At 37.3% G+C, this 13,731-nt stretch overlaps 2 protein-coding genes across 2 annotated transcripts; one reads left to right on the top strand and one right to left on the bottom strand.

The window, feature by feature from the left end:
* Positions 1-343: 343 nt before the first annotated feature.
* LOC131333831 (uncharacterized) lies at positions 344-7,279 on the top strand. Its single transcript, XM_058368593.1, has 5 exons — positions 344-718; positions 1,930-2,042; positions 2,166-2,250; positions 6,729-6,824; positions 6,921-7,279. The coding sequence occupies exons 1-4, from the start codon at positions 467-469 to the stop codon at positions 6,816-6,818; spliced, it is 540 nt and encodes a 179-aa protein (XP_058224576.1). The 5' UTR covers positions 344-466; the 3' UTR covers positions 6,819-6,824; positions 6,921-7,279.
* LOC131333830 (uncharacterized) lies at positions 7,090-9,623 on the bottom strand. The gene is made up of 2 exons (XM_058368592.1): positions 9,266-9,623; positions 7,090-7,849 (listed from the first exon to the last, which is right to left on the bottom strand). The coding sequence occupies exons 1-2, from the start codon at positions 9,467-9,469 to the stop codon at positions 7,346-7,348; spliced, it is 708 nt and encodes a 235-aa protein (XP_058224575.1). The 5' UTR covers positions 9,470-9,623; the 3' UTR covers positions 7,090-7,345.
* Positions 9,624-13,731: the final 4,108 nt, after the last annotated feature.

Here is a 13,731-nt window from a genome sequence, read left to right as displayed (position 1 = left end):
TCGGACCGTTATATTTTTTCTCAATTGAATTTTTTTTTTTGTCTTTTATTCACTTAAAATTACTAAACTACTCTTGCCCCCTTGATTAACTTTTTCCTATATGAAATGCAAGTTGGTAATTTCACGTAAATAAAGACAAAAAAAGAGTGCCAACGGAGAAAATGAGAGTGTTAAAATCAATTTTCTAAATTTATCCGTATAAACTAAAAATGATATGAATCTGTCAATATTTCTTCTACCATGAGTTTATCATTTCAAAAAAACGAATCATGACTATGACAATTATCGCTCCTTTTTCCACGGAAACAAAATATCTCCTAAAAAACACACTGTTTATAAAAATAAAGATAGTACTACTACTAAATGGAAAGAACGAACTTCTTGCCCTGACCAGCAGCAGGGGCCGAGGCCTCACCATTTCCAAAAACCCAGAAACGCCGTCGATCGGAGCAAACCCTCCCGAACGATGCATCGGTGGTGCACGAAACTCCGTTCACTGTCCCTCCTTCATTGCTCTACGCACAAACCAACCCTAATTTCTCTCTCATCATCACCATCTACCCATCGTCTCCTCCACTCTTCTCCGCAGCTCCTTTACAGGCCCCTGGCATCCACCTTAATATCCCCCAACCTTAAGCCCCTTTTCAACGCTTCCTCCGCCTCTCACCCTTCGTTGCTCAATCAGGCTGTCTGCTCCCATCCTCTTCCCCATCTCTCTGTAAGTACTAAGGGTTTGTTTTTGTTTAACCCATTTGGATTGAGGGATTTTGTGAGAAAAGAAAAGAATACAGAAGGGATTCTCACTACTTGTTTGGATAAATGGGTGAGGAAGAATGATGAGGAACGTGTGTAAATGCAAGACTTATTTTGTTTCTCACAAAAAATGATATAATTTGGTGGGAAACCATTACCCTTTCTTTCTCATAAAGTCACATGATAATGTGGAAATGGAAAAAATAGATTTTGGGCACAAGGGTGTTTTCATCTCTCGCTATGGATTTTCCTGGATTTGGGTAACTTGATCTGATATGATATGAAGACTTCTACTGCAGTTGGCGCACTCAAATCTAAGCATCAATTTGAGTGAATGAATGCTTCGTTTTTGTTATAGTTGTAAGCGTGTGAAACAGCTGTGGGAGAGGCTGTAGGTTAGTCTGAGGTGCGCGCAAGCTGCCCGACATTACCCCCCCCAAAAAAAAAAAAAAAATTGTAGCCAGGAATTTAGTTGCTTACAGAACTGTACTGATTATGTGACTCGACTTTGAAAAGGATAGTTGTAAATCTGGATGTCGCGAAGCGGTCTAAAAAAATTTGAGCGAACATTTGGATAATTTTTTCAGGGAAAGTTAGTCTAATATAAGTTGTATTAAGGAGTGCAGGAAGTGCATTTTATTAAGGGCTGGAGTAAACCCACTGCATTGCCAAGATGAGGCTCTAGAAGGTAGGAAACTTATAAAAATGGAGGGTGGTTTCATTTCCATTGAGATCCAGAAATGTTTTGAAGGGATTTCAGAAAGGTTTATTTTTCTTGTCAAAAGTACTGTGCCCCCAATCTTGTCCAGTTTTGAAATACCAATTTAATGAACTGCCCTGCCCATTCGAAACACACGGGAGAAATTGTGGATTATCATAACTCAACTGAGTCTAAGCCAATTGAAATGTGTAGTTTACTTATCTACTATTCTTGGTTATTTGGGCAATCGAGAGTGATGAACTTATAGATTTGGTGTTTACTGATTGTGGGCATGTTCAACTTCTGTTTGTATTCTTCTTTTCCGCTTGTTTTCCAAATAAATTTAACAGAAGAAAATTGAATTCAAATCAATGGAGTACTCACGGTCATGGGGATGTAATGGGTTCTAAGTGATTCTGCAATGTTTATTTTCCTTCTCCTTATCTCCTTATGGGTTCTTTGTGCTTAACTCTTAGCTCATTCAAGTGCGGCATCGTACAAAGAAGGAGAAGAGGGAGAAAACAAAGAAGTTTAAGCCGTGGACACCAGTCACGTCCAAGTTGAAGAAAACCAAAATGAAATGTTATTCGTAAGTTTACAACTTTATGATCTACATACATACTTACGAGCATGTCTTGATAATTATGCGTAATAGATGTTATTTTATCTTCAAAGAAAAGGAATTTACTGGGTTATGTGTTTTTTTTTTCAGATCTTATAAGGGGAGATTTAGGGTAATGAATGATGGCACAATTAGGCGGTGGAAAGAGGGCAAGCGACACAATGCACATTTAAAGGTCTGTGTATTCTTTTTTCTCCTTTCTAGATTTTGGTTATCAAGTAGCTTAAAGTTGTGGAATGGTGGCATAAGAGTAGAGGCTACTGTCATAGTTGAAAAAGAAACTCATTGAAACTCTTTGATCATATAGACTTAAACATGCTTTGTTTGTCTCTCTCAAATGAGTGTACCGTTAGATTGTGACGACGTGACGGTTATATGTAGCTGCTAGCTTGGCTTCTATGATGACATGTATATCTCTCTTTGGTAGTACTACTCGGAATAGAGGAGATTGCATGATTTTGGGTTACTTTCTCAATAGTATGCTTGCGCTCTCTTTGTTCTTTCTAAATCTCTGACAAGGTATTAGAGCTTTGTTTGTAAGTTGTTGGAATTCAAATTTCAAGTCTTGTTATGCCTTGTTCGGTTGTGGGTTTGGAAAATTTTTGGGTTTGGTTTTTGGGTAATGAATGAGGAGAGAAAATAGGCTAATAATTGGGGATAGGGGTAATGAGTGGAGAGAGAGAGAGAGAGAGAGAGAGAGAGAGAGAGAGAGAGAGAGAGAGAGAGAGAGAGAGAGAGAGAGAGAAATGAGATTAATGATTGGATATAGGGGTAATGAGTGGAGAGAGAAATGAAAGTAATGATTGAAAATATAGGTAATGAGTGGATTTGGGTTCGGAAAATTGGTAATGAGTGGAGAGAGAAATGAAAGTAATGATTGAAAATATAGATAATGAGTGGATTTGGGTTTGGAAAATTTTCCAAACCCACAACCGAACAAGGGTTTTGTTTCTTCTCCTGTCGTGTGATGATTACTGCACTCTGAACTATATGTCTTTGTGCACCCTTTCAGTTAAGTCTATATTTGCTTCTCCACGTGCCGGATGGTGACATGTGTGACACCAAGTGCTAGCTTGATGTACATTGCTGGTACCATTTCCTAATAGCTTAAGTTGGTATAATTGGTGTTTTAGCACGTATGAATGTAGCTATTTTTGTAATAAACTACTATTGGAGTATCGAGTGGCATTACACGTAAAGGAGGCTGACCAATTATGAGTCCTGTTCTCTTTGTATTTGTCCTCTCTTTATTATTCTCTCTTGGTCTGTTGTTGGACTTATTTGTTCAGTAGTATATAATGGTTCTAACACGTATAAAGGGAGATATTAAGTTATTCTCTGTTTAAACACACAAGGACATAGATAGTGGAAGTGTAGGAAGATAAGGACATGGGCCAATTTATTTCCCCATTGAGGTTTGGTGGAGTTGCAAATGATAAGTGAAGAGGTTGAGTAACTTTGAAAAATGATTCAACATGCATGTATGAGGGTCCACAACCTTTAGTGAACAGCATTGGCAGAAATGAAGTAGGAGAGTGAAACAAAGAGTCAGAGATTGTCTCTAGTGAAGGTCGGGCCTTTGTGAAACATATGCCATTGAAAATCAAGAAGCTAGTTTGGGTTTTGTATCTAATGCGTCGCATGAGCTCTGGAAAACTTGGCACCTAGTTCTTTGCCCCTTGAGGACATGGTTTCCAGCTTTTCATCTCAAATAGTTTCATATGCTTGATGGGAACAATTTTTATGGCTGATGGCTATTGGAACTTAAAAATCTTATGATCCAGTGAGGTGCATGTGTGGCATTGAAATTATCGTGATGTTCCGGGACATTCTGCAGGATAATTTTAAAGCAATCAATGGAGAGAGACACAACTTAATAAAAGCCTTGAAAGATGATATTGCAGTGTAAATTCAGCATCTGACTCGATAACTGGATAATATTTACTGTTCTAAAAGTCGGTCTAGGCGGTGGTCTGCCGCCTCGACTAGGGGCATAGGCGCTGAATTAGGCAGCAAGATGATTAGTCGTTTGCTAGGCGGGATTAGTTGGTGACTAATTTGCTAGGTGGCAGGGCGGGATTAATCGGAGAATTAGGCAGCTAGGTAGGATTAATTGTGGGTTAAATACGTAATTTTCCAAATCTACGGGGTTAAATGTTGTGGTCATATACTATAGGGGTTTTAATGTAGTTTTAATATGGTATATATTATACATCTACACTATACAATATAAATGATCGATTCAAATACAGTGTATACATCTACACTATACAAAATTAAGTGAAATTAAGTGTATGTAGGCTCTGTTTACATGTAGGCTCTATTTCCTCTGTTTAGATGTGAATTGATGTTTTGTTGTACTTATGTTGTTCTACATACTCAAAACTGGCCGCCTGACCAGCGCCTAAGGACTTGTAGAACACTGATAATATTCAATTCTGTAATGCTTATTACAGTATGCTGGTGCCTCTTATACTGACAATCCTTTAACTCTCGTTAACTTCCCCTAAGCAACCACTTTGTATGTTGGAGTTTGTCCCACATCGGTTAATTATCTCCTCGAAAACTAGTACATGAGCCTGACTGGCGTCTCCACTCATTGCCAGTTGGTTTTGAGTTGGATGCTTTAACAAGATACATATTAATGACTCGTCGAATACCAAGATCAATGACTCTTATTAGATGCATGAAATGACTTTTGAATACCAAGGACAATAACCCTCGGAAGCGTCAACAGTTTGTGTAGACTTCTTGGAAAAACTCCTGGAGTTCCATTTTCTTAAACTTACACGTCTGCAATTGTGCATTCGATGTCTTCTAAAACTTTCAATAGTAGTTTGCATGTGTATATTGCTTAATTTTAATTTTAATTTTTTGATATGATGACTCCTCAATTCTTGGTACCACTTGGAAGAGTAGACCAGCCATGTTTTGCTATTCCAAATAACCTTGTCCGGTTGTCTGTATCACTCTGAAAATTCTGTGAAAGGAATTATGTTACTAGCTTGTCAATACTGTGCAATCTAACAAATCAATCTTTGATTTTCGAAGATCTATCTTATATTTGAGGGATTCAGCTTTTATTTGAAGCTCTGGTATTTCCAATGGACGTCGTTTTCTACAATTGTACTCTTTCATTCTCGTTAGCATCTCACAGTCTATCACACCTGGTTTAGCTATAGATTATTCCATTGTTTCTTCAACGATTTCTTGGATGAGTATTCATGTTTTGGTGTTTTGGCTTGTATTTTTCCTCTTAATAATCGCTCATAGTTCCATGGCAAATATTTCTGCACGCAACTTATTTCATTTCTTGGCCTTGAACAAATACGGTTTTTGCCTCGTGCTCTTAAAGATTGCAATCTAACCATCACCATAGTACAATGACCCATAAACTGTAATAGCACACTGCACATACCATACCACCACTCATCTGCAGTTGAAATATTCTATGTCCATAATCTAAGCCAAGAATACTTACAAAATACTCTTAACCTCTGAATTTATGTGATTTTCAGAACTGCTAAAACCTTGTTGTCTCTCAATAAGAGGATTTCTTTTTCTGGAGTCTGGACTGCCTATTAAAAAGCGAAAAGAAGAAGTTGATTCTAGGATTTTGTTATGTGATATGGCCATCTATCTGTTGTTCCAACGCCCGTCCTTTGATCTGCAATATCAGAGATCAGATATAGAACAATCACGAGAGAGATAGAGAGCGCTTTGTAATATCTCAAACCACTGTTGGAGCCAAGATTTCTTTCTAAAGGATATTTGGTGAGACTTTGCAGTATCTCAAATCACTGTTGGAGACAAGATTTCTTTCTAAAGGATATTTGGTAATTATATTTATATTAGGCCTAAGGGTGCTGCGTGTTGGTACTAAATTCCTTAAGAGAGAGCTACAGTTGGAGCCAAGATTTCTTCCCTAAAGGATATTTGGTAAAGCTTTGAAATCCTGAATTATATTAGGCTAAGGCCTAAGGGTGCTGCCCGTTGGTACTTATTTTCTTTTGCTCTCATTGCTTTTCCTAAGCAACCTCCAATTGTTTCCATCACCTATTTAATTATCTACAAAGACATGACTCTTTGAATTTAAAGAACTATAGCATCTTCCTAGATGCATGAATGGCTCTTTGGATGGTAAACCGAAACATCAACATCTGAATTGGGTGCTTTATGACATGGCCACTGGTGAGGGTGTTTCACTGCATGATGTATCAGGTGTTGTATTATCAGAGGTCATGATTTTGCTGCTGTTACTCCAGATAATTCATAGGAGTCATCATAGTTGGAACATCACTTGTGCATTAATACTTTGAAGTTTGAACGAACTTATTTGTTTTCAATTGCATGAAAGTGGGGAATGTTTGATAGCTCCATGATGGGGCGTCACCTTTACATGGCAAAAATACTGGCAATTGTTACGTGCTTTCCTGTCAATCAACATTTGCTTATAGCAGAACTTTGTTATTTTTTGTGAGTCTGAATTTTACAATATCATTACTGTTATCATTCTTTTGCTAATTGCTTTCTTGCATTTAGGTAAGTTGTGGTCCTGATGCTGGACTGTAATGATATTGTTCTGCTTCTATTGCAGTTTTTAACTGTGAAATGTTCATGTTTAACCTACAAGATTCTGTTTGTTTCATGCAGTCTAAGTCAGCAAAACGTAGACTCAGACTGCCTGGTATTGTTCCTTTGGCTTATGCAAAAGTCATGAAGAAACTCAACTTCTGTGGTTAAACACTTGTGAGTGCTCTGTTTTCTCTGTTTGTGCTGTGATTTTTCTCTATGAAGACTAAGCATTCAACCCCGGCTCTTATGATTTTTCTCCCTTTCCTCTAGTTTTTGTATTCGCAGACTGAAAATACAGAACGTGATTCTGTAGCAAGAGGATCAAAACCAGCAATCTATTTGGCTTGAGGCTATGAAACTTTTATGTTCTTTGTTAGAACTGCTTTGTTTGTATTGGAAGAGTTTTAGAAGGAATTGTCTGTTAGATTCTTTGAATGGGTTGATTAGCTGGACAAAGTATTAATTTCAGCAATTTATGTTGATTTGGAAAATGAAATCAACATTTAAGTGCTAACTGTCTAAGGGCATCATAATCTGCCTATCTACTTGACAGTTTATCCAATTTCAGACTCGGGTTTCCTTTGAGAAAGAACATGTTAATAATGCTATATAAATGTCAATTTGTATCATCGAATTGTTTGGTAACAAGTATATTAGCTATTCCGTGTATACAATCCATATGGTAATGTAAAACCTTAAACCATTGGCAGCTGTCCTTTCACAACTCCTCCTCTAGACAGAGACTCATAGTCTGGATTATACTCGTACCGTATCCACTTCTTGTACTCCGGTGAGTAGCGATAGGCTTCTTTCACACTGAACCTCCAAGTGCAGAGGTTGTTTTGGTTCTTGTTGCAATCATAGTCATTTTTGAAAGCGATAATTGTGCCTTGGGTTGTCGAGCAGTTCCACATGGTTGATGATGGGAAAATCACGCTCTGTCGGAAAGTGAAACTAAATGCCTCTTGAGGTTTCAGGTGAACAACTTCGCGCTCATCATCAAATGAGAAGCACCGGATGCTGATCTGAGTCTTGTCCCAGTTTCGAACATTGACTGTCTTCTGAGGCGATCGCCAGAAGGATGCCTCAGATGATGGGAAGAAGACGAGGGTTGCAGTTAGTAGTATAATGAAATTGGTTGCGTTGACAGTTTGTGTCAGAGTAGCGGTCATTGTGGTGGCGGTGACGGTTATCAACTTCTGTAGATAGCAAATTAGAACAAATGAATAGTTTGATGTGGGTTATATGGCGAGAAAGGAATTTGAGATGCTTCGAAGGGGTTGAAATGTCATTGTCTAGGATCAAGAGTTTTTTAGTGAATAGTTTGTATAGCTGGGACCTCTTGACCAACTATTGGATTGGTTTGAGCTTTTCCATGCTCATGGGAGTGTATAGAGCCTTTTTGTCTTGTGGTATTTTTTTTTGTAGTTGGGTGGCTTTCCCTTAAAGCCTTCTTTTTAATATATTTATTTACTTATAAAAAAAAAATAGAACAAATGAGCTTGAGAAGGAAGTTGTGAAAAGGAAAAGAAAAGGAAGGAGCTACCAATGGTATTTTAGCTTAGTAATGTTATTGGCTAGAATCTCTAATCCATTCAAATGGGCCATTATGTATATTTGGGCAACAATGGTGGCTGTCCGAGGTGGAATACGAGAAATGCCAATTATTGAAGGATACAATTCAAGGTTACAATGAACGCACTTGGCTCAACGATTGTGTAATTGCACTTCAAGTGCAATGAGGTTGTGGGTTCAATTTCTAGAGAAAGTTAACCTTTGTCGATATGTTAGATATGGCTTGGGGCAGGGCAATACCTACATATGTCACAGAACCGACCACGGAAAGGTTGTGGATGCAAGAGTGGGTCTCTCTAAAAAATCTTGTAAAACTGGGCTGTCTCTCGATGTACATATATTTTTTGATCTTTCTGTCTTTCGATATGTCGTCTTAATTTTGATTGAACATAAACTTCTGTTGATATGATGGCTCCCTCGAAACAAAATTTTCTTTTCCTTTCTAGGGTTAAAAGTTTGGTCAACCAACCTCTTATAGTCTTATGCAATGATCTTCCTAGTCAAATAGATGTGAAATGCTAGAAAGGAAACAGTTTTACGTCCATAACGTACAACAGCAAGGAAACAAAAGAAAATCCGTAGGGTCCAAATGCATAGAATTCAACAAAAAGGAAACAAAAGAAAATCCGTACGGTCCAAATGCATAGAATTCGTATGTCTAAATACAAATTAAAGCTCGAATTTCGAAACATGTTTCTCGAGCAGAAACCATGCATGGTACGATGATACAAAAGGGAAATTCCTCTTCTCTATCTCTCTCTCACGCACAACCAAAAACAAATAGAAAAGCACTCCGATGAGGTAAAGCGATGAAAAGTAATTCCATTTCGTTGAGATCACTCTGGTAATAATTTTGCAGATTCTGGTTACAAACTGAGGATGGATGGTGTTTTGGGAGTTTTCAGAAACCAATTCGTTGGATTAATTCGTATGCCCAACAAAATGCCTAGACCAAAAGCAAAAAAGGAAAGAACAAAAGCCATGCATTCAGGAGGCATTCTGTGCATGCGAAAACGTAAAGGATGGAATAGGGGAAATACCTCTCCCCTCTTTTCCCGCGCGCATGGGGTAGGAATTTCTGATTCTCCTTGAAATCTATCGAACGCAATCAAGGTATTCAACATATATCTTACGCGCATGCACACATATGTGTATCTGGAATTGTGGCTGACAAGAGAGGAGTGGTTGCGGATGATGTCCTTCAAAACTCGTTGATGTTGTGTATTAGCTTTGTCCAAAAACATGCTAAATTTGGATTTCAAAACCCATTAGGCTCAGTTTGGAAGCCCGTAATCTTTTGTAGGAATTCCAGTAATCAAATTCCTAGTAATTCGATAGCTAGAGTAAATCTATTCCAACGTTTGGATTAATTAAGTGATCTTCTCTAGAAATCATTTATATTTTGAAAATATCATAAAGTTAAACATTTCCTTTTTATATTGATCAAGCCAGGAATTCAAGATTCCCATGGGGGGTGGGAGATTCCTCATCTATTCAAGTTATTTTTCCTGAATTGGGAGAATAGTAATCTCATTTCCATGCCCACTCTTCACAAACATAGGAATGTTGGAGTTCCGGAATCATATTCTCATTCCCCTCTAATATACCTGTCATCCAAACACAACCTTAGTGGAGTAGAACTTGTGGCCTTAGGTTGGTAGATTCTGGTTAGAGCAGGTGGAGTGCAATTTTGTTCACCCAACTAATAAGTGGGTCAACATGACCCACTTTGTTATCTATGCTACATAATATAGCAGAATGACTTTTCGCGAGGAGTGTGGGTGCGATAAGTGACATTGACTAGGGTTCCTTTGCATCTTTTAAACTTTGTTCAATCGCGCAACTTTTGGGACTGGATACGCTCAAAAATATTAAGAACTCGATTTATAGTGATTTTTAAAAGATTGCCCTGTAATCTGAAAATCTGGGCAGCTTACAGAGCAGCTTTTTTCATTGTTTACCTATGGTTAAACGACCGTATTGGTTATGGGTCCTTATAGGTTTTAAAGATTGGTAAGTTGGTGATGCTTTGGCATTGGAATCACTGAAAAATATTGAGTATGCAATTTTTGATGAATTTTCGAACATGGATTGCTCTGCTGAAAATCAAAATATCTGAAAATCATTCCTAAGTTTGAAAGATCGTATTGTACGACTCGTCAAACGTATCTGTGCCATTGGTTTTCGTTAGCATAGTTGGAGTATCGTCGTAAAGGCTATAGTAGCGTAAAGGAGTCCGTGAACATCGTAGATTATAAGGAATATTGTAACGTGCGTAATTGGTAGAGAAGTGCTTGTTTGATTAACTTGAGAAATGACTGGATGGTTTGGTGCTTGTAAATTGGAAACACGAATTGAAATGTGAATAACAAACAGACACAACGAGAACATTCAGGACTCATCGACAAGTGAGTGCCTGGCAGAGGACATCGGGGTCCTTTAATTGGCCCGACAGGAGTTAAATGCTCATATTGGTAACTTCAGGACCTCCTTATGGGTAAGGTGTCTGGCAGAGGACATTGGGGTCCTTTAATTGGCCTGCCAGGAGCTTAGGCTCAGACACATGACATGAAATTAGTTTATGAAGTTGATGAAAAAGATTTTGGTTTTGGTTAAAGGATTTTGATAAAAATCCTCTGGCATTCTGAGCGAATCAACGGTTTTCGGTATTTGGGCACAAATTAACGAATTTCGGTATTCTGACTCGAATCAACAAAGTGAGTGTTGTGCTACTCTATTTTGATATAAAAAGGAATGAGTAAATGAAATTGCGTGGCAATGAACGAAAGACGAATCAGAACTAATCATGGTATTTATAAATATGAAGATTTGTGCTAATAAATAAAATGTAACTAAAACTGTTGAGGACAACTGAAACCCAAATTATGGTATGTTTAGGCTGAAGTGGAAATATTAGCGATTCTAACTTAGCATGTGAATTGTTAGGATTGTCTAGAATCCCTTGGTTGTAGTATGTGTCACGTTGAGGATCATGTGAACTTTGGGCTTATTTGTCGATATTCATTCACTCTAGAAGCATAACTCATCATATTTTTATACAACTTTAGTATATATTTCTCTAATGGGCGCGTGTAAGCTCAATCCTATCATTTTCAGGTACAAAACAAGAAAGTTGGCATGGCGTGCATATCATGCTTGTTGATCATGTCTTTCAAAGGTATAAAAGAGGTGATTATTTGCATATGATTTGAAAGAAGTATTTTGGAAAAACGCTTGTTACAACTGTAATATTATTTTCTTTGCACATTGACATTTCGATAACTTGGGGCTATTGTGTTAGTTTTTTCCTATTAGTGTGGCCTTTCACGTTTTGTGCATGTGGGACTCCACTATCAGATAAGCCAATGAAGTGATATGATTCATTACGATAACTAATTAGAATTATAAATGAAGGAAAACTCTTGATAATAAAAGAGACCTTGATGGACTAGGTGTCTTTTAATAATTATCTCTAAGGCCCTCTTCTCTTCTCAATAAAAGGTAGAATACTCACCTTTATTCTTACGATTTTTCCATCAATTAAAGTACTGTGGTATTCTAGAAAAGTAGAGACAGAGAGAATAAGGTGAGCCAATAATTAAGATGTTTCTAATTAAGGGGTTTGTTCTCTCTAATCACGATGGTCAACAAAGGTACGCTATTTATTGTTCTTGAGATGAGTTGAATTCAAGATCTTGTTATATCTGTTTTCCGCATAATAGTTTTAAGGCTTAATTGCAAGAACACCCCCTAAACTATCGCGTTTTGGCAAGTTCACCCCCTTAAGTTTAAATTCGAGCAACTTCACCCCCTCCCCCATTTTCCGTCCATTTCTGTTATAAATTTGGATGGAAAGTTTCAAAATTGGGTACCAGTACCACCTAAAATTCGGTACCAGTACCAAATTTTGGACAGAAATTTGGGTACCAGTACCACCTAAAATTCGGTACCAGTACCAAATGTGGAAACTTTCCATCCAAATTATAACAGAAATGGACGAAAAATGGGGGAGGGGGTGAAGTTGCTCGAATTTGGTAGTTTGGGGGGTGAAGTTGCTCGAATTTAAACTTAAGGGGGTGAACTTGCCAAAACGCGATAGTTTAGGGGGTGTTCTTGCAATTAAGCCTAGTTTTAATACAGATATAGATTTAAAGTTGGTATCAGAACATGATTTTCTGAATCGATACATCTTGGAATAGAATTATATCAACGTATTGTGCCATATTAGATATATTTTTTTAACGATCAAACAACCCAAATGGTTGGACGATGAGTTTATACGTTACTGTCTATGCATGTGGCTGATGATCCGTAGCCGTCGATAAGATGACAAAAGATATTTTGGTTTCATGGCATTTAAGTATTATATTTGGAGTTCACAAATACGTTTAATATCTGTGCATTCCAAAGAACTTGTTTGTTGCTACTGTGTTGTTCTTCTTTTGGATAGAAAATAATAGTAAGTTTCATCTCATTCATTTGCTTTTACTGTCGTCATCTATTTGCGGGCTAACAATTGAATATATTAGCATAATCTGTTTACTTGTCAATTTGTTGGTTACTAATATTTTTGTCAGTCTAGAACATGATAAAGACGATCTTGAATCCTGTGATAATTGGCACTTGAATGTTGGTTTTTTCTAAAGTTCACAGGTTACGTATTTAATTTCAAGATCTAAATTGCCGTAGTGGATTTTGCTTGATGGAGTCTATTAATTTTACTCCTTTACGCAACTAACAGTTCGCCTTCTTTATATATTGATACTGTTTGCATATGGTAATTGGGCAAATCAGTTTATGGTAAATAGATTGACTCTCTCCGTTTGGATTGAACTATTGTTTTTCTAATTAAGATTACTGGACTGGAAAACATATACATGTTTTTGCAATGTATGTACAGATATTGTTTTCGTTATGGCTATATATGGTCAATGATAGAGATAAAGGTTATGATCACATGCTTACAAAATTAATCTGTTTTTGTCAGATTATGTTTTCTGCAATTATGTATGATTATTTTGAAGCATTTAATTGGGAAAGCTTTTCTATTACCGTGTTACTATATATGTGAGAGTTATGGTTAGATTGAATGTCATTAATGGATTATCAATCACATAATATATATATATATATAAAGTTTCAATCAGGTAAGGGCGCTCTTACGTTGTTAAGGTAAGGACCTCCCATTTTTCGATCGAATTTCGATGATCCGAGCCGCTCAATATCTTCAGAACGTGATTTTAAAAGTACTTGTGAGAAATCGGCAAAAAAAATGATCGGGAAGGGCTTGATCCAAGCAGTTTTTGTTTGTTTTTTATCGAATGGTTCAAATAAAAACTGCTCGAATGAAGCCCTTCCCGGTCTTTTTTTTTGCTGATTTCTCGCGTGTACCCTTAAAATCATGTTCTGAACATATTGAGCGGCTCGGATCATCGAAATTTGGTTAGAAAATGGGAGAAAAGGGGAAGCCCTTATCATAATACGATAAGGGCGCCCTTATTAGAAG

The sequence above is a fragment of the Rhododendron vialii genome, chromosome 7a (assembly GCF_030253575.1).
Source record: "Rhododendron vialii isolate Sample 1 chromosome 7a, ASM3025357v1".
Classification (NCBI taxonomy): Eukaryota; Viridiplantae; Streptophyta; class Magnoliopsida; order Ericales; family Ericaceae; genus Rhododendron; species Rhododendron vialii.
The sequence above is the reverse complement of the archived record's forward strand: the minus strand, read 5'-3'. Positions and strand labels throughout refer to the sequence as shown.

Excerpts from the sequence above, each read along its gene's own strand:
- LOC131333831 (XM_058368593.1), top strand. The coding sequence starts at position 467 with ATGCATCGGTGGTGCACGAAACTCCGTTCACTGTCCCTCCTTCATTGC. Across the intron at positions 719-1,929 it reads ATCCTCTTCCCCATCTCTCT|CTCATTCAAGTGCGGCATCG; the intron begins GTAAGTACTAAG and ends CTTAACTCTTAG. Across the intron at positions 2,251-6,728 it reads GACACAATGCACATTTAAAG|TCTAAGTCAGCAAAACGTAG; the intron begins GTCTGTGTATTC and ends TGTTTCATGCAG.
- LOC131333830 (XM_058368592.1), bottom strand. The coding sequence starts at position 9,469 with ATGTTTTTGGACAAAGCTAATACACAACATCAACGAGTTTTGAAGGAC. Across the intron at positions 7,850-9,265 it reads CGCGGGAAAAGAGGGGAGAG|AAGTTGATAACCGTCACCGC; the intron begins GTATTTCCCCTA and ends TGCTATCTACAG.